The sequence below is a fragment of the Ailuropoda melanoleuca genome, chromosome 2, assembly GCF_002007445.2.
Source record: "Ailuropoda melanoleuca isolate Jingjing chromosome 2, ASM200744v2, whole genome shotgun sequence".
In the NCBI taxonomy this organism is placed as follows: Eukaryota; Metazoa; Chordata; class Mammalia; order Carnivora; family Ursidae; genus Ailuropoda; species Ailuropoda melanoleuca.
In genome coordinates this window covers 18,093,804-18,114,076 of record NC_048219.1, presented here as the reverse complement: position 1 = coordinate 18,114,076, position 20,273 = coordinate 18,093,804, and the positions used below count along the sequence as shown (strand labels likewise).

Here is a 20,273-nt window from a genome sequence, read left to right as displayed (position 1 = left end):
CGCCGCCGTGCAGCCCCAGCGGGCCCCCCAGCTCGGCCAGGCGGGGCAGCTCCCCGGGGCAGCGCGCACCTAGTGCGGGCGACAGCGCGCTCGCCGGGCTCGGGTACATGAGCGGCGACGAGGGTGCCAGGGCCTCCAGGGCCTCGTCGTCCTCCAATTCGGCCGCCTCCCCGAGCAGGGGTCTCCCGCCGCCCCGGAAGTCGGCCCACGCCTCATAGTCGTCGCTGGCGTGCGAGGCCGGGCTGGTGGCCCACTTGGCCGCGGCGGGCACAGGCCCCGGGGCTGGCGCGCCCGGGGGGCTGTCATCGGGGCTTCGCTCAGGTGCCTGCAGCTGCTTCTTCTTGCTCGCCTTGCCCTTGATGCGCAGGAACTTGGCCCCGTTGTCCATGGACACGGCCCGCCGCCGAGGGGTCTTGCCTGTCTTTCCGCCCTCGGGGTTCAGCATCCACCAGGAGCTCTTGCCCGTGCCCTCGTTCTGCACGCGGATGAAACGGGTGTGCAGCGACAGGTTGTGCCGGATGGAGTTCTGTGGCCGGAGACAAGGACATGGGTGGGGGAGCGGGAAGCGAGGAGGCCATGAGAAAAGAGTAGGAAGTGATGGAAAGAGGGAGAGAAAATAGTGAGAGAAGAGGAAGGAGAAGGGCCAGAAGGGGCAATGGGAGGAAACAGAAATGATGAAGGGTGAATGGGGTAGAGAGGGGGAGAACAGGTGTTAAGTACCAGGTTGGCCGGGAATACCCACCTTCTACCCCAGAATCGCACCACTCTTGCCTCTCCAGGGCACCCCCCACTCCCCCCACAACACACAGAGGGTGGGGCTAGACTTTGGGCCTGGCTTCTCCCCAGGAGGCATGGCAGAACCCTGAGGGCTACTCTTAAGGAACTGCAGCAGGACCCCCTCTCCCCAGCTCAGCCAAGCCCCGCCTGGGGCTAGCCAGGCTGCCAGGGCCCCCCAGCAGATTATGTAAGGGCTCATGCCGCTGCGGCTCATTTGTCTGCCCCCTCCCTCCCCAGCCTGGCATGGCGCCAGGAGCCCGAAAACCCAGGGCTCCAGAAATCAATCTCGCGGTGACTGATTAAGCCCTGTTTAGAACTAATTGCTCTTTCGTGTGTGGGGAGAATAAATTACCTGCTTTAATTTCGTGTCTTTAAAATGCAACTGCAGGTAGAGAAGACTGTTAACCCTTTGCTGGGAGGGCCTGGCCAGGGAAAGCAGAAAAGGCCGGGGGTCCCTAAGGTGGGTAGAGGCCGGAAACTCTTCTGAAATTTCCCGCAACTCTTGTGAGCTCCTGTGAACTACAGAAGCCTAGATTCCCAGCTAACCCCTCAAAGCACATCCATCAGCCATGGGGACCTCAGACCCCACCTCTGCTCAGCGCCCACCTTCAGGCCAGCCCAACTCAGCTCTCCAGCCTGCCCTCCCTTCCTGAGCACCTGAAGCAGGGAGCTCTGCCCCCAAAGCCCCTTTCCGGTAGAAACTTCACAAAGTCCACACAAATTAGATGGCATAATCCCCATTTACAACAAGAGGACCAAGGCTCAGAGAGGTCAAGTGGCTGGCCCAGGGCTACACAGCCGCTCCTGCTGTCACTCGGTTCATCCCCGGGGCTGTACGTCTGCCACCCCCGTACACACTCTCTTCTGAATCTCTGCTGGGCCAGTCTCTAGCGCTTTTGCCCAGAAAGGCGGCGGGNGGGGGGGGGGGGGGGGGGGGGGCTCCGACGACCTGGTTCCCCACAGGCACCTGAAGGCCTGCCCTGCCCCACCACTGGGGCCCCGCCACCTGGTGGCCTTGACCTCCGGACTCAGGCACTGCTGAGGAAACAGCATGGGCTTGGCTCTCAGAAGGGCTGGGCAGGATGCCTGGCTCTTTTCAGCCCCCCAGCGCTGTGACCATGGCCCTTGACTCAATCTCCATGAGCCTCAGTGCCTCAGTGAACAACTCTGACCAAAATGGGCACCTTTCAGTAGCCACCTCAGAAAGCTGTTCGATCACAACCTGAGGAAATGTGTGTGGGGACATGTTTGGTGAGCGCACCGGGTGCTCACAAGCCCTGGTTAAAGGCCTCACTCTGGCCAGAAGACGACACTCTGAGATCTCCGAGCAGCCCGGCTCTGTCTCTGCCCCTGTAGCATCGTGTCCTGAGTATAACTGTGCCAGGCACCAACAAGGCTGGGAAGCTGGCATTACCCCATCTCACTGTACCAGGGAACAGAGGCCCAGAGGCATGATGTAATTTGCCCAGGGTCCCACAGGCAGCAATGCCAGGTACCACGCCAGATCTAACCCAGCTCATGGACCTACTCTTAACCTGTCTGTCCGCCCAGCCCCATAACCACTGACCAGTGAGGGCCCTCCCTCCCGCCTCCTTCCCACCAGGCTCCAGGAGGAGGAGGTCCTTCCTGCTGGCCCACTCACACTCGCACAGCTCCAGGCACTGACCTGACTCCTCAGGCACCCTGCCCCCCCATCACTGGTACTTTCTGGTCTTGGGAAGCGACAGCTCCAAGGCCCCTCCCAGCGTTGCCCTGCCTGGCTTCTCCTGGGATCCTGTGAAGAGGGGAGCTAGACCCCCAGGGGGTAGCGCTCCCTCCAGTAGGTACCCCCTTCCCACCCCTGCCCTTGCACCTGGCTCCCTAGCCCCTCCCGCACACCTGTGTTCAGAGGCCTCAGGGGCCTCAGTTCTCCCCGTGGGCCTGTCTGGCTTCACAGAGGCTCCGCCTCCCAGCTCCTCCCGCCGGAGGTTGGTCAGGCAACACCTCTTCATCAGTGTCACCGTGTGCCAGCCTGGTTCTGAGTGCCCGGGGCAGGGGGGGCATCGCCAAGTGCCAGCGCCCACTCAGTACCTGCTTGTTCAGCCCTAGGTGCTGTAACTACTTTATCTCGTGTATTCTATCAAACTCCATACAACTCGGAGATTGCGATCCCCGTGTCCGGATGAGGAGGGCAAGGCTCAGAGAGGTTAACTACGCTGCCAGTCACACAGCTCAGACGAAAGGGCCAGGTACTGATTTCAGGTTACTCTCACCCCGAGTCGAGAGGACATCACATTCCACCACGGCAGAGAGAAACGAGTCAGGGAATTTCCGAAGAATCTTAGGAAGCCAGTGCTCTAGTGCTTCTCAAACTTTCCATGTAAACTATCCCTAGAAGCTGGCAGCATGGGAAGACTGGGGGCATGTCGCAAGGTCAAACTTTCCTATTAAGTCTTGTGCTTCGTTTTTAGCATGCAGGGGANAGCCAGTGCTCTAGTGCTTCTCAAACTTTCCATGTAAACTATCCCTAGAAGCTGGCAGCATGGGAAGACTGGAGGCATGTCGCAAGGTCAAACTTTCCTATTAAGTCTTAGCATGCAGGGGGNTAGCATGCAGGGGACTGTACGTTGTACTTCATAATGCATGTAGGTTTTCTGAATATAAAAACAATGTTTTCAATTATTTGTACCGACAGTGCCTGCTCTGGGCCTGTGAAGGTTTGCACTCTTGCCCCCTCTGCTCCCTGCCTGGCCGGGTGCCCCTGGGAGCTGGAGCCCCAGCCTGAAACCACTGCTGGTCCAACCCAGAGAGAAGAAAGGACTTGTCCAACGTCACCCAGGACCTGGTACCAGAGCAGGGGTTCGAGCACAGGCCTCCCGACCCCTGGCCTGGTGCTCTTCTCACCCCACCAAGCCTCACCTGGGCAAGCCTGTCTGTCTGTCCGGGCCTGCTTCCCCACCTGGATACTGATGAGATGTGCTAAGTGTGCTCTGTGACCTTTTCAATTTGACACTGCAAGTTCTTGAACTCATCCAGTCCCCAGGTTTTCAAACTTTTTTTTTTTTTTTAAGATTTTTATTTATTTATTTGAGAGACAGAAAGAGGGAGAGAGCATGAGCTGGGGGCCGGGGTCAGAGAGAGAAGGAGAAGCTGGCTCCCAGGGGAGCAGGGAGCCCGATGATGCAGGACTCAATCCCAGGACCCTGGGATCACGCCCTGAGCCACAGGCAGACGCTTCACTGACTGAGCCACCTGGGCGCCCCAAACTTTTTTTTTTTTTTAAAGTAGTGGAACCCTGTTCGCAAATGGAATCTAACGCAAAACGGAGTGTTACACACTCAAGCCCTCGGAGCGGGGGCGGGGTGCCTGGAGCTGGGCTGGCTCGGCAGCTCTGGCACTGTCACAGAACACCAGACCCGGTGGAGGGCTGCTGCAGGCCGGATGGATGGGGCTGTTGAGGCCTCGAGGCCTGCCTTACCTGGCCCGGGGTCACCCAGGGAGGGCGCCCGGAGCTGGCTAAGGACCTGGGTCTCTGCCTGTGGAGCCGGGCTGGGCACCAGGTGAGGAAGTCCGGGTCCCGAAGCCCAGTCCGGCTCCTTGGGGCCCAGCCACCTGGTCCCAGTCAGAGCTCCCAGCCAAGACGCAGTGGCAAGCGCGGCTCACAGCTCACCCACAAGGCCTCCTGGGAGGCCAGAGGCCACAGAGGAGGTGAGGGAGGCAGAGGAGAGGAACGCCTCTGCCAGGCAGCAGTAACCAGGGCTCCCTCTCAGAGTCGCCTAGCAACCCGCCACCACAGCCCCAGCCCCGGCATGCCCAGGCTCCCCTGTGCCCAGAGCTGAGCCTGGCTTCTGGGGCCTCGCGCCTCCCACCCCTCCATGCGGGCCTGCGGCAGGTGAACGGGGGGTCGGACCGCCCTCATTTGGGAGGGAAGCCATCTCGGGGCAGAGGAAAAGCCCGGTGGCTTACATCCATCCCATCCCACTGCTCCTCGGAACCCAGGCTAGGGAGGCCGGGCCCCTGCGGAGAGGAGGCTGGTGGAGGGGAAAGCGCATGGGCTCTGCTGCTGGATCTGGATTCCAGTTTTGGCTCCGTGAGCAGTGCAAGTCTGGGGGCAGGATGCTTTGAACCTTTTTTCCTCAAACAGCTACCTGCGTCCACCCTTGCCTCCCTACAGCCCTCTACCACCAGGGTCAGAGTGGCCCTTTAAGCAGCCTGGATCACGTCCAGTCCTGCCCAGAACCCTCTGACGCCCCCCATCTCACAGTAAAGAACGAAGGCCTTGCCTTAACCCACAGGCCCCTCCGTGACCTCTCAGACTCCTCCCCTAACACTGTCCCGCGTGAGTCCTCCCTCCTGTTCCTTGAACCTGCTAGGTGCCGGCCTGTCCTGGGGCCTGCGTCTCAGGGGAAACTGTTCGCCCAGATACCCCCATCAATCTCTCATCTCTTTCGAGTCTGCATGCAGATAGAATCTTTTGCGACGAGGCCCACCCTGACCACTCTAACCCTTTTCCTCCTCCCTGCCATTTCTTGGCCCCCTTACCTGCTCTCAATTTTTCTAAAGCAATGATCACTTTCCTAATTAATAGATAGTTTGTATACATACATTAATAAATTAATATGTAAGTTCTATATAAATATATAATTTATTTGTATTCTGTATTTATTATTTATTGTTGGGTTTCCCTCACATTAGGATCGAAGTTTCATGAGGGATTTTTGTCATTCGTGACCGTACCTCATGTGTTTGATGCATACCAGGCATTTAACAAATGTTCATTGAACAAATGAATGAGAGAGAGAGTAAGGGGGTAATACTAGGTTGCAGGGAGAAGTAAAGGAAACGGGACAGAGTAGTTGGCACATGAGAGGGGCTTCCCCAAACCGGGCTGAGAAGGGAACATGGGCAGAATGAGAGACAACCATGGGGCAGAAGAAGTCAGGACCAGCCTGATTCACAGAGGGAGGCTCAGAAGAGGGTCAGGGCTTCCGTGAGAAATGAGGAAGGTCGGGGGGGGTGGGGTGTGACCATGCACCTGCCCACCCCAGACCCCCTCCCCGCTCTCTCCCACTGGCCAGACGGACTTGAGTCATCCAGGGCCTACTGGGGCCAAAGTCTCCGAGAGCCTTTCCCCCCTGGGCAGGAAGACACGCCGGGAGCCCCGGGGGGAGAGAACCACCTCAGCCCTGCTGCCCGTCCCTCCCGCACGGACAGGGTCGGATCCATTTGGTGACGGCAGCTCTTCTATCCAGCAGGACGCCCTCATTTATTCCCAGGACACCCTTCGCCCACGAGCAGTAATGCATTCATCTGACAGCACAACCCCATTTATCCAGCACCCCAGTCCCATTTATCCAGCAAGTACAACCTCATTTGCTAACAGCACTCCATTCACCTGACGGGCCCCCTCATCTATCCAGCAGGACACCCTCATTTATCCTCCAAGTCCGAGTCTCTCCGTCTGCCTGTGGTGCCCTGTGCTCTCTGCCAGTGCACCCGACGGGTCCTGCAGGACGTCATCTCTCCTACAAGCACCACCGCATTCCCCGACAGGACAACCTCGTTTATCTTCCACTACCGCCTCATTTCTCCTCCTCGCACAGCTCCATTCTCTGATAGCTTGCCTTCCTCGGAGCCAGAGCCCCACCAGAGCCCCCGGGGTGGGGGGAGAACGTGGAGACAAGAGTGGTCTCCCCATTCCGGTCCCCTGCCTACAGAGGGCTGCCTGGCACTAGGACTCTGTCTCATCTCTGCCCACCCAAAAGAGCCCATGGACTCAGACTCGGAGTTCTAGATTGCTCAGCTCAGCCAGTGCCCCACCATTACCCCACTTTCCATTCTGTCCCCTCTAGGGTTCAAAAGGGCCCACAGGATTGATTTCCTCCAGCTCCCCAGTAGGGAAAAGATCCCACCTGATTTGATTTGTAGCTTTTGCTGATTTCTGCGGCATGGATACTCCCATCCAGCCAATTTTAAGCTGCCAGCATGACGTCACTGAGTACAGAACTGGGGAGAAGTGTGCAGGACCGGCTTTCTGAGCCAAGGCAAGCCAGCTCCAGCACACCGCTGGCGCGTGCTTCAAATACCAAGGCAGGAGAAGGGCACCACCTATCACACGCCAGACCCGGGCTAGGTTCTTTAGATGCATTTCTTCTTTCAATCCTGATAGCCATCCTGCAAGTAGGTGCTGCTATTTTCCAAAGAGGGGAAAGTGGGCTCGGGAGGGTTAAATGATGCCTAAGGCCACAAAGCTGGGCAGTCATGGAGCCAGGTCTGGGTCTCAGAGCTGTTGGGTTCCAAAGCCAGGCCTCTTCCCACCACTTCCTGCAGTGTGGCAGGGGACCATCCTGCCCACCTCAATGGCCATCCCTGCCTCGGTTCTCAAGCCCAAGCTTGCTGGCTTTCATCAGACAGGAAACCCAAGTCTTGTGTCCCCTACCCATCACAAGTCCTATGCTGCCTCCTGGCCTTCCTGACATCTGGGGAATTCCAGGGCCCTCCCAGTTCAGTCCTAGGACCCGTGCCCATCCATCCAAGCCCAAAGCCAGGGACGGACACCTCTCAGGTTCTGTCTCTGAACGAGGTTCAGCCCAGCCCCTCCCTCAGGAAGCTGACCTCACCTACCCAATGGTGATGATGACCCCTGGGCACAGGCCACCTCTGGGGCTGTGTGAGTTCTCTGATCCCCTCCATGGCTCCCATTGGCCCTCTTCCTCCTTCCTTCCCTCCCTTCCTGCATGAAGAAAGGTTGAGAGCAGGGCTGGAATCCCAACTGCCTTCATGTGACCTTGGGCCTCCCCTGTAAAAGAGGGTAACAATATTCCTGGGGAGAGTTGGGACCTGGATGGGATCCTGCATGTCAAGAATCTCATCCTCTCCCTAACTCAGAGCCCCAGGAGCAGCCCCTGTCCCACCCTTTACCCCCTACCCCACTCTGGAGCCCCAGGCTGGCCAGGAACACATGCCTGTCTCAGAGCCACAGTCTCTCCGAAGGTCACTTGCTCTGCCACCTGGGCTAAAGCTGGGATGCTCAGTCCAGGCAGGCTTCCTGGCAGAAGGGGGTGACCTGGAGAGGCCTGAGGCCTTGTGCAAACCCTTGGTACCAAGGTCTGTAGTGGAGGAGGAGTAGAAGGGCAGGTGGGGGCACCGGGGTGACAGATGTCAACGGGGGATTGGGCTTGGGGTCAGCGGTGGAACAGAAGTGGGCAGCCAGGGACCAGGAGGAACCAAACGTCCAAAGCAAGGCATGAGGTCAAAAGACGAGCCCTGGCATCCCCCACCCCCACCCTCGAGATAGCGGGGCCCCCACACCTAGCCTGGGTACAAGCAAACCGGCAGCAGAAGTCAAAGCTCTCCTCTACTGCAGACGCCAAGGCTCCTCATCTCCTGTGGGCGTGGGTCCAACTCCAGACCGACACACGAGAACCCTCTGAGGCTCGACTGCCTCATCGCCCCCTTTCCCTTCCGCCCGCCGGGGCTCCAGCCGCCCCGGATGTCCTACTGGGCCAGGCCTTTGCACGCTCCGCTCCCGGGGCCCCCCCTTCCCCGACTGCTTGACCAGTTCCTGCTGCTCCAGCAAGGCGAGCTCTGGGACCTTTTTCTAGTCCCCTCTGCAGATCCCAAAGGCAGCCGTTGCCACCTCAGTACTGCAGGACCGGAACCAGAGTATAACCGGGCAGGAGTCGGCCTCCGCGCTTGGCCTTTGCGGGGCAACCCCGGGCTCACAGGAAGTCAGCGCCCGCGACGGAGCCCTCGGCAGCCGAGAGCCACTCAGGCCTGGCAATTCTCTGCCACTTCTGCTCAGCAAAACCTCAGGCCAGAGCTCCAGGCCTTGCCTCCTCACTCCGGCTCTTCCCTCCAGTTCCTGCCGCCCCTGCCACCGCCCTGCTTTTCCTCGGCGCTTCCAGGCTCCTCGGGGAGAATCCAGTCGAGTAAGGAAGGAAAGAAACTACCATTTACTGAGCATTCATTATGTGCTAGGCACCGTGCGGCAACACCTAAACTCTTACTGTCGTTTTAACAATCCTCTGAGGTGGTTTAGTGTGCCTATCTTACAGATGACAAACTGAGGCTCTGAGAGACAGATGGAGCTGCCCAAGGTCACATGGTGCATGTGGTGCTTCGGGAAGGAACTCACACCCAGGGCCCTTGCTCTGCCTCTCACCCTGAGATGCCTCTAAGGAGGAGCCCAGGCCAGACAGAAGCTCTAGGGTGGGCCTGGGGTAGGAGCGGGGGTGGGGCTGTCCACACCGGCTCATCAAGTCCTCCAAAGACTCTTTCCTCCCTCATCCAAGATTAAAGGGGATCCCTAAATGCAAAACCATCCAGCCCTCTCCCTATCTCTCCTCAATCTGAGCCCTGTGTTCCCTCTGCATGCAGCACCTCCCTACACCCCTGCCCCAGGCCCTGGGAGCAGCTGCGGTGACCTCACCCAGCCCTGCCCTGGGCCCAGCTCTGGGGAGGGCCCAGCAGCTGTGTCCCAGCCCTGTAGGCTGGCTCCTGGGGGGAAAAGAGGAAGAGTGGGCACAGCGCCAAGAGAACCATCTGCTCTCCCAGGGGCATGGCCACCCGCACAGACACTGGCCTCACCCTCAGGGGCTGCCCTTGGCCCTCTGTCCTTATGCCAAGGGGCTCTAGGAACCCAAAGCAGCCCACCCAGACCGGGGCACCAGCCCTCATCTGCCATCTGTCTTCTGGATTCTGAGAGGTCCTTGCAGGACATGTTGGAGCACGAACGTCCCCTGAAAAATGAACACGTGCTCAGGGTAAGCTCTGGGTGTCGAGGCCAGAGGCCAGGGCTGGGTGTGCTGAACACCGCATGCATGCCCCAGCCCCAGCCCCAGCCTAGCCGCCTGAAGAGCCGGAGATCCCCTGGGGGGAGGGGGGCCTCCAGCCCCTCACATCTGCTCAGCTGGCAGGTGCCTCTGGCAGAGGGCAAGCCCCCTTCCCCCACAGCCCCAGCTCAGGTTACAGAGAAGGCAAGGCCAGCAGAGGACAGGGGGAGGGGACAGGCGGGGTGGAGGAGGCAACACAGCTTCCCAGAGTATTGGGGGAGGGGAATTCGGATCTTTAGATGGGTCTCAGAGCCAGAGAGGGAAGGGCCATCTCCAAGGTCACGCAGCCTCCCAGTGGGCAAAGAGAAGCCCATGTCGAGGGGCAGGCAGCCCTGGGTTCAAGGGTGACCTTGAGCAAACCATTGCTTTCACCTGTGAAAATATTGAGCCTAAAACCTGTCTGCTAGCCTCCCAAGGGCGCGAGGAAGGCTCTGTAGGAGAGAAAACAGCGGGTCAAGCTAGGGGCAGGTGGAAACTTGGACATCCTCAAGAGCTGACACCTCAGGGACAGAAAGGGAGGCATGAGAGGAAGGACCACTCTCCCCCAACACACACACACACACACACACACGCACTCACACAAGGCAGTGTCTCTCAAGGCTCAGGGCCCAGGATCCCCACCCTACACAGCAGTGGGGAAGGGTTCCTTTCCTTTTCCAGAGCAACGTACGACAGGGAGGATGCTTGCTAGGATTTCGTGGGGACTTTATAAGTATCTCTCTTGTAATTCTCACCACAAAGCTTGGACATAAGTCCTATTACCACCCCATTTTGTAGAGGAGAAAACGGGCTCAGTTGCCCCAGGCCACGCACAGCCAGGTTCTGCTCCTTCCCGCTGCCTCCCTCAGAGACCCCTAACCACACCACAGCCTCACCTCCAAGACCCCCAGGCATCAGAGGGGGCTGCATGGCACCTCAGGCCTGCTCTTAGACTCTCTGGGCCTCTACCCCTACTCATCTTCTCCCCTGGACCCCAGTGCCAGGCCCCCTGTCCACACCACCCCTGAATGATCTTTCCGCCTCCATCAGTCCCCAGCTTGGAGGGCCAGGTCCCTGGCTGATATTCAAGACTGTTCCCTTCAGTCCCCTGCTTGCTTTCCCAGCCTGTGCTGGGGTCCTGCTGTGCTCTGACCAATAGAACCAGACCCCAAGGGCTCCTAAAGAGTCCTGAGGGTTTGACCTCCTTTGTCTGGTTCCCCTCCCCCACCTCCAAATACCCATAGCTCATTACTGGGCCTTCCCTCGTGACCCTGAGCAATCTTTATCCCCCAATCAAATTCAGGAGTCCTCATCTTATCTCCCCAGCTTGACCTGTGGGTCACTCAAGGTCAGGGAGCCAATTTGGTTCCTCTCAGCAGCGAGGTGGTGCGTGGCTAACAGGTGTAAGCCCGGATTAAAGTGAATGGAGGAAGCTGTCATCAGCCTTGGGCCTGCAGATGAGGTGAGGAAGTGGGGAGTGAACAGCACAGCATGCCAGTCCGCTTTGCCCTCTGGTGTGGCCTTGCCCTCGGGGAGCTCTGTCTGAGAGAGGGAGCCAGGTGCCCCTTGGAGCCATCCCCCCCTCCCCCGCCCCGCTGGAAGCCTCAGGGCCAAACTAAGACAGAGCAGAGAGACAATGATGGAGATGAGGCAAGGCGTGGCAGGGGATGAGGGTGTGTGTGTGTGTGTGTGTGTCTGTGTCTGTGTGTGTGTGTGTGTGTGTGTGTGTGTGTCTGTGTGTGTGTCTGTGTGTGTGTCTGTGTGTGAGCTTGGATTGGCCTGGCCTGAACACTGGGCCAGCGAGGAGTTAGCCCCGGGAGTTTTATTTACGTCACTTACAGCAGGATGCAGTAAAAGACACTATCTTTCTCCAGCCTTAGTTTCCTCCTGAAACGGGGAAAGTCACAGCAGTGGCTTCACAGGGTGCTGCGAGACTCAGAAGAAAGCACATGTGTAATGGCACCTGGCGGCTGAATCCTAGGCCAGCATAGTTCAGTGTAGCCGATTCACGGGTCAGCAGAGCCGAGTGATGTGGCTGGAGAGACTGCCTGGGACCAGGGGGCCAAGGCCTTGAGTGTCATGCTAAGTGAGGCCCCTGGATAGGACCATGTAGGAACAGCACTGCACTGGACACATAGGGAGCTATCAGAGAAGAGGCGCTGCGATTTTCAGGTCCTTCCTGGGCCAGTTCCAGAGGCTTGCTGAGTCTTTATGCCACCACGCCTCCTCCTGCAGCCAAAGGCCCTCAGTGGCAGAGGGCATCGACCCCCGCTGCTGGCTCCATCCTCTCCAGCTGTGTTCTATACAGCGCGACTCCTAAGAAAGGAGGGCGAAGGTGTTGGGGCTGGAGAATCTGGTGTTGGAGCTGACTGCGTGGCCTTTAATTCTCTGAAGGACCTAAAAAGAGCCAGGAGGAGGGGAGGGGGCTCCACTCTAAGCAGACTGCTTAGAGAAGAAGCTGGTCTACACTGGGAGCAGAAGGGAGGGACACACAGGAGTCCCGGATGCTACCATCGAAGGTATTGGCTCAGAACCTGGTCCATCAGTAGACGGACCTGTTAAAATCAGACCCTCTGAGGGTCTGAGATAGAGGGTCTGAGATAGGAACTGGGAATCTGCATTATCTGAAAGCTTCTAGGTAACTCTGATCATCAACCAGGTTTGCCAGCAATGAAGGATTTAAGGCAGGAATTCTTAGAGAGATGCAGTGGGTTCCAGAATCACTTGGGAGGTGGGCTTGTATTCAATCCACCCAAGCACCCAGCCTAGTTTCTGAGCAGTGGCCCAAGGGATCCGTCCAAGAGTCAGCGGCTGCCTTGACGAGCATCTGACAACGGCAGGGGATATGAGGTGTAAAGGTGGCAAAGCGAGGGGGTCCTGAGATCACAGGCAGCAGGGAAAGCAGGAGGGAGGGCAGGGCCTGGCCAAGGCCAGCTGAGGGCCCAGGAGTCCATACAGAGCAGTTCGAGCTTGGCTGGCTCCCAGGGGAGCCGAGGAGCCCCAGAGGGCTCTGGAGCATGAGGGAGCCTTGGGGCAGGAGGGCTGGGGTGCGTGGGGCTGAGACTGCACAGCGCTGGGAGAAACATGGGACAGATAGGTCTGTGTCTAAATCCAGGCTTAGCCTCGTCCCAGCTATGCTGCCCTGGCCAAGTGACTTCACCTTTCTTGGCCTCCATTTCCTCAACTGCAAAATGGGGCTATTAACACATATCTGGCAGGGTCCAGGGAGGATGTAAAAAGAGAACGTTTGTGAAGTGCCCAAAGGCCTAGCACCCAGACATTAATTCTCTTAATTCTGGTTCCCCTTCCCACAAGAGGCACTCCCCCTTAGAGACCAGAAAGGTTTCTCTGCAAAGAGGGAGGCCCCAGGGGGAGGGTGTGGGAGGCACCTCCCCCACACGCCACCTGGCCCCCCTCCCACCTCCACATATGGGTTGGGGGGTGGGGAGAGGCAGCAAACAGCCAAACCCTCCCAAACAGGAGTTGGTTTCCATGGTAACCAGGGTGCCAGGAGAAAGGGGGGGCGCTCCAGATCCAGCTGTCCCCCTGAGCACCCTACCCAGGCCCCAGAGCCTTAGTTAGTGCCCACCCAACACCCTGCACCCCCCATCTGTCTGCTCTGAGGGCCGAGGCTGCCGTGAGCACTCCCTTCACTGTGTCCAAAGTCCTTTTGCCACCTGGGTATTGCCAGGGTCAGGGTAGGCATCCCCAAGCAGGAGTCCCAAGTTCAAGTCCATCCACACCTGTAATCACAGGCTTGCACCCCTGAGAAGTCCTATCAGTACGCTGTGCCCAGGGTCCCAACTAACCCCTCACGGCTCCTAGAACCAGAGTGTTTGCTAGTCACAGCCCTGAAAGAACCAGGGACCAAGTTAAGGCCCTTTGGGCACCCGTGAGAACCTCAAGGATCAGAATGAGAAAGTGCTTTGCTCCAGCTCACACACTCTGGATCAGATTCTCTGACTGGTGCTCTGTGGGTGCTCTGTCCGCCCCTCAACCGCTCTGGACTCTGCAACCCCAGCTGACCCAAACAGCTGAATTAACACACCAGGGGCGGAGCCATGCTCCAGGGGCTTGGACCTCGGCCAGGGAGAAGGAAGGAAGTGCTAACAACTTTAAGACCCGTCTAGCAGTAGCATGGGCGGTCCCGAGGCCAGAGCGTTCAGCCACTAGGGGTGTGTGAGAGGACTGAGCTGGGGTGAGCTGGGGAAGGAGGTGTGGAAGGTGGTGTTGGGTTCCATGACTCCCCACCCCCCTTAGAGACCCGAAGTCTGATCCGGAGGCGGAAGAAGTGGGCCCCGATGTGCGGCCTGTTTCCCAGGTACCTCCCCCCAAGTTGTGCGCCTGCAAATAGGGAGGGGCTGCTGGTGAGCCTCCCCAAGGTAAGGGAGACAGTGAGGTGAGGAGCGGGCTCCCCCAGCTATAGCCAGTGCACCCATATCCCAGAAGCTTATAGCCACGCCCAGTTCATGACCACCACCCCACACCCCCTCACCGGACCCAGACAGAGGGGCTTCAGCAGCCCCCGAGACCCTGTGTGGGGGTCACCACCAGCTGCCACTAGAAGACAAGACCCTGGACTGCAAGGAACAAGGCTGCGCCCTTTCAAACCCAAACACAAGCCCTCTCCTCCAGCCCCAATGGCACAGAAAAAGTTTGAGTTTTGGGGTCAGAAAGGGGTTCAATTCCCCGGCCGGACACTTCCTAAGGATGTGACCCCAGGGCAAGTCACTTGTCCACCCGGGAAACGGGAAACGGGATACTAATCCGCCCCCTGGAAACATGGTGGCCTGGATGCGAAAGGATCTGCGCTGGGCTAGGGGGCGCCCCTTTCCAGGCCCTCTCAGCCCTCCCCGTCCCTGGCAGAGGCCCCCAACTCCACTCGGTCCTGAAGCTGGAGTCCTCAGGGTGTGCAGCGAGAGGGGCCCCAACCCAGACAAAGTGGGGGTTGGGGGGCGCTGAACTTTCGAACCTGAAACCCCCCCGCGCCGTTCATTACCTTAACAGGAGTTAAAAATAACCGTCTCATCTCTTTAAATTAGTCTGTCTGCAATTACCGCCTGGCACGGCGCTGCCCGCCATCGTCCCGCTGGAGCGGCGCCAGGTGGCAGGCGGGGCCCTCACCCTGTCTGTCCGTCTGTCTGTCTGCTTTCCCATCCCTCGTTCTCCCCGCAGCTACCCCAGGGGCCTCCCCGCGACCCAGACTCCGGAGCTCCCCAAGTTGCACAGGGAGGGGGCCGGGCCTGGGGCTGGCTGGCGGGAGCGGGAATGAGGGGGCCGGCGGGGAGCAGAGGACTGAGGTGGGAGCTCCGGAGCAGGGCGGCGGGGGAGGGGCGCCGGGAGGCCCGGGAAGCCGGAAGGGCCCGCAGCGCGCCAGCGCTCGTGGGTGGGTGTGAGCAGGTGGCCGTGGGAGTCTGCCGGGCGTGCCAGCAACTGTGCCAGGAGCGGCTGGCACGGGCTCGTGCCCAGGAGGCGGGCAGCTGCCAGCCCCCCGCTCGTGCACCGCGGGGGGTGAGGACACCCCCCAACCGGGGCTCACACCGCCTCCTCCCGCACCCCCACCAGCCCTTGGGGCTGGGGATCCCCGGAGGACAAAGAAGGAGGAGGGAGCCCTGCTGGAGCAAGCTGGAGGGAGGAGAGAAGGGGGAGCCCTCTGCACTCCCAGCCACTGCTCAGCCTGGCTGTAACAGGACCCTCCTCTTGGCCTCTGGATTAGTCCCTCCTTCCACCCCACTAAGACCTACTGGCCAGCCCGGGCCAGATGGGGGTAGCGCTACCCCTCCCGATCCCATCCCCCAACCACCGGGCTGCTCCAGGCCCTGAGGGAGAAGGGAAGTCCCCATCCGCTGTGCTCCTCCCCCATCAAGCCTGGGGACAGGAATGGGAGGTGCCCAGGCCTGGCCTGGGAGCTCCCAGGGGAGCTGGCAGCCAGGAAACACAAAAGCAGGCAGAACAACTCCAGGGGCGCTAAGTGGAAGGAGCACCAGGACCCAGGGCAGTCTGGAAGGCTTCCTGGAGGAGTCCTGTTGCTAGGGAAGGTGGGACTGGAGCATCTCGGAGGAAGTGGGAGGCTCTACCTGGATGTCTGACACCACACTTAAAGGACACTAAAGAGGGAGGGGAACCTCCTGTCCAAACCCTCATTCAGGGCCTGGAGACCCTCTGTCCTGGGAGAAACACTACCAGCCTCTTTCATGGCGTTTCCAGCACCAAGGCCGGCCTCTCTGCAGGCTTCAGCCTGTTGGGGGTCCTGCACCTGCCGCTGATCTGGCCCCCTCCTGTTCCTATCCGAAGCACCTCTGACTACCTCCCCACATCACAGGTGGGACCACAGGGCAAAAGCCAAGCACAGGGGCCCTTCCTGATCCGGTCTGCTTTGCCTTTCCCCTGCCACCTCCCTGCCATTCCTAGGAGCCACGGGTTCCAGCCTGTCCCGCCCAACCCTCTCATCTCCTACAGTTCTCCCTCCCTGCCTTTTCATCTGCAGTCAACATCCCTTGAGAGACTTTCTCCCAAATTCTGCCCCCCAGTGAAGACAGCCCAGGTCAAGTGCCACCTTCTTTGTGAGGGTTTGCCTGGGCTCCCAGGGGGTCTAAACCCACCTTCTCTGCACCCTTGCCCCCACCTCCAGCCCTTCCTGCCTGTAAAATACACAGCCTAGGTGTGGAGCCCTGATGCAGCCTGAAGGCAGGCCCCATGGCTTCCCCGGTGGTCCCCCACTCTCCATCTAACACAGGGTTCCGTATACCCCAGGGATTCAGGTGCAACCCTTCTGTGGGGGAGGGGAGGGAGGAAGGAACAATGGGCCCCGGCCCCAGCCCCAGCACCCGAGGTGTACCACAGCCTCCGCTAAAGCACAGGCTGGCTGGGAGTTGGGGATGGTCCCTCACCAGGTCCCAGAGGGACTGAGTGGGAATGGGGGCAGGGGCAGGAATGAGAGGAGAAAAAGGCTGGGGGGTGGGGTAGAATGAGGACAGCCACGGACTGAATAAGAGGGGAAAGGCCAGAGGTCCCTCTGAACTGCCCTCCTCCAGTGCGTGGGCAGCCTCAGCCAGGGCCTGGGTCAGGAGCCCAAGCCTCAGGCTCCGTCTCCCATGCCTCCTCTCCAGCCCAGGCCCAGCCTGCCAGGGCACCGTCCTTCTTGAGCCAGGTGCAGGGAGAACCAGTGTGTCCCCAGCAGCGTGGTGCAGTGGAAACCACTTCCAATGGGCAGGCAGGAGTCCTGGGCCATCGTCCTGCACCTGCCGCTCACCGACAACCTGAGGAGTTCCATCCCCTTCCAGGGCCTCAGGCTCACTGTCCGAGAAATGAAGTCGGGGGACTAAATTATCTCCAAGCATGTTGCCAGTCACATTCTAGGATTTAGACCTACCCCTGTTCAAAAGCTGTGTCCCCCTCCCACACCCAGTGCCAGCAGGACACTATTCCAGAGGCTCTGTGGGGCCTTGAAGGGAGACACACCTGGACTGGAGTTCAGCTTTCCCATCTACCGACTGTGTGACCTTGGGCAGTTCACTCCTCCACTCTGCGCCTCAGTGCCCAGCTCTGTAAACGGTGACAGTGAAACCTACCTCAGGGACTGCTGAGAGCGTTAAGGAGACACCTGGCACAGATGTCTGAAGGTGGCTGACGCCTAGCCCCTAGCAGCCCCTGGATGCCCTGGCTTGGCCCCGAGACCCTCATGAACTGCAGTTCTCCCTCAGCTTCCAGTCTCATGTCTCCTCTTGCCATCTTCCCCCACCATTCCTGCTCCCTCAAGCTCAAGTGGAGCTCTACCTCCTGCAGGAAGCCCTCCTGGCTTACTCTGGCCCACAGTACCCTCCCCAGCCTCAGCATCCTCCGCACCAGCCACCCGTTCCTTCACACTCTCACCAGACATGCACTGGCGGCTCCTTAGTGCCAGGCTCTAGGCTGGGTGCTGTGGGCACAGAGATTGCTCTGCCACCGCCACTGTCTTCTAACTGGTGGGTGGGGAGGGGAAATGAAACAGGACACAAAAGACTGAGCCCTAGGACAGGCAGGGAGAGGGCCAGAGAAGAGGGAGTCCTTAGCTAGCTACAAAGGGTCAGGGAAGGCTTCCTGGAGGGGGCATCTAAACTCTGTGCTCTTGAGGACAAGAAATAATCTACCGGGAGAAGCAAAAGGTGGGACAGTGCATGGGGACAGGGAGGGAGGTGGGAGCAAATCCCAAATGCAGTACCCACTTAGGAGTAAGTGTTCTCGTGGGGGCTGAGCCCAAGGAGACTGGAGACTCACGGGTGCTCCTCCAACCTGTGCCCCCATCCCATAGTGACCAGAGAGAGACAGAGAAGATGCCAGCATGAAGCCTGAGAGCCATGGGCAGCCAGGTCAGAGCACTGCGGCCCCTACAATGCAGCCACTGGGCAACCAGAGCTGCTGGCGTGCACCAGCCTCCCCTCCTCTGGCACACCTCCTTCCTCTGACCCTGTCTGCACCACTACCAGGTACGGCTCCCTCCCTCCATCTAGGCATGCCTCCCTTGCAGAGACCCCTCTCCCATAGGAAGCCTAACAGCTCACAGGCCCCGGGCAGAGCACCCTCCCCCCCAAACCTCCTCCTCCTGCAAAGGCATCGACTATCCCCATTCCCCAACAAGATGGCCAGAGGAGGGTCTGGAGGCCACAATCCAGTCAAGCCCTCCTCCTCTCCTAAGATGGCTCCCCCCTTTCCACTGGATGGCACTGAGGCCTCCCTAGGGTGCCCCTGCCCCTCCCTCACCCCCAAATGCATCTGGGCTCAGAAAGCCAGGGAAGTGGAAGCCAGAGAGCCTGGGGTGGGAAGGGACATATCCCCAGCCCTCAACACCCTGCCCTCACACCAGCAGAGGTCATCACCAGCCCACCATGCTGATCCAGGCAAGGGGGGGACAGCAGCTGCCCCATGGAGAACTCAGATTCCAGGTCACCTGACCAGTTCCCCACCCCAGGCTGGCTGGTGCCCTAGGGTGAACTCTTGGCACCACGGGAAGAACTGTGGGCTCAGGGTCGCACTCCTCACCCTGGGGCCAGCTCCAGGGATGGTAGAGGGAAAGATCTGGGGAGAAAGCAGGCACTGGCTCCAGGCCATTACTCCGGCTCTTTAAGGAGGGTGCCCCGGTGGAGAGGGCAAAACAAGAGTAACACACAAAGCAAACTCGCGGGGGTTAAGAGGGGCCCCCTGATATCCGAGGCCTGGGAGTGGGTTCTTCTGCTATGCCGCCGTGGACAGGGTGGGGGTGTCCCTCGGGGGTGCCTCAAAGTGGCAGTCTCCTGTCACCTCACCAGACCTCCCACCCTGCATCCAGAGCACGCACACAGCTTCTCCCCGCACGCCCCCGCCTGTCTGCCGGCCGGCCCCACTCCCCGGGCACACACTCCGTGACCCCTAGGGGTGCCCCAGGGCCTCCCTCCCGACGGCTCGCCGGGAACCCGGACGCACCTAGCGACCCCTGGAAGCCCTAGGCGGCGACCCCAGGCCCCCTCCCCAGCGCTCCTACCTTCCAGCCAGCCGAGCTGTTGCTGTCGCCTTTATCCTTGAAGTAGGGCACGTAACGGACCATCCAGTCGTAGATCTGCGAGAGCGTGAGTCGCTTGTCCGGGGCGCTCTCGATGGCTTTGGTGATGAGGTCGGCGTAGGACAGGTTCCCCCACGCGTTCCGCCGGGAGCTCTTCGCTTTCCGCAGCGGTCCGACCTCCGCGCCCAGCGGCGGCGCTGGGGCCATCGCCGGGGCCGTCGCCCGGCGCTCCGGCCCGCAGTCCTCGGCGCCCTCAGCCACCCCTGAACCCAGCGCTCCGTCCTCGTCGCCGGCCAAGTCGGGCTGCGGCAGGGGCCAGGTACACGAGCGCGGCCGGCTCTGCGGCGCGAAGTCCGGGTCCACGTCCACCTGATGCGCTCGCAGCTTCGCAGCCATGGTCCCGCCCGGCTCGGGCGAGGAGGGGAGGGAGACTCCGCGGAGGGTGGGCGGGCGGCTCCGGGATCTGCGCGCCCCGGGGAGGCCCGCGGGAGGGGTCCCTGGCGGCGCCGGCTCAACCGCGGGGCGCCATGGGCCGGGACGCGGAGACAGGGGGCTGGACGCGCTGGGAATCCCGAAGGGAGGGAAAGATGGGGGCAGCGAGGGAGCGGCGGCCCCGGAGCCCAGCGGGCACACACCTCGCCCAGCTCCGCTTCTAGCACCTGCCGCCTGCTTGCTTCTGCAGCCACCGCCGCCACCGTCGCTGCCGCCGCTCCCCCGGCGCCGGCCCCGCGCGCGGGCCCCGCTTTCCCGGGACGAGGCCGGATTGCACCATGCCGGAGCCCGAGCCCGTGCCGGAGCGCGCCGCCGCCGCCGCTCCGGCTCCAGCGCCAGCTCCCNGGGGTTGGGGCGCGGGGCTCCCGGCTCCGGGCGACCCCGCCGCAGTCCCCGCACGCAACAGCGCCGCCTACGGAGCGGGGGAGGAGAGGCGGGAGCGACCCCGCCCCCTGCTCGGCGCTGGGGGAGGGGGGAGCGGGGGCGGGGCCCGAGCTCTCTCATTGGTTCGCAGCCGAGCTGTCCCGCCCACGGACTCGGCGGGATCCCTCCCAGAAGCGCGTCAGCGGGTTATTGTTACAACCCGGGGTTTCCCGGGGCAACGGGGAAGGGGCGGGGCTCAGAGAACTTGGCCCCGCCTTCTACTCCCAGGGGGGAGTGCCCCGCCCCCTGATTCTAGACCCCTGGTTTCCAATCTT

The 20,273-nt window shown here is 60.5% G+C and overlaps 1 protein-coding gene across 1 annotated transcript in view; it reads right to left on the bottom strand.

Annotated features, from left to right (window-relative positions):
• FOXO6 (forkhead box O6) overlaps positions 1–19,913 on the bottom strand; it is a 21,552-nt gene extending 1,639 nt beyond the window's left edge. Inside the window, exons 1-2 of the mRNA XM_034653747.1 lie at positions 19,066–19,913; positions 4–526 (exon numbers count right to left, since the gene is read on the bottom strand). Coding sequence (XP_034509638.1) covers positions 4–526; positions 19,066–19,479 — 937 coding nt within the window. The 5' untranslated portion in view covers positions 19,480–19,913. The remainder of the gene's footprint in view (positions 1–3; positions 527–19,065) is intronic.
• Positions 19,914–20,273: the final 360 nt, after the last annotated feature.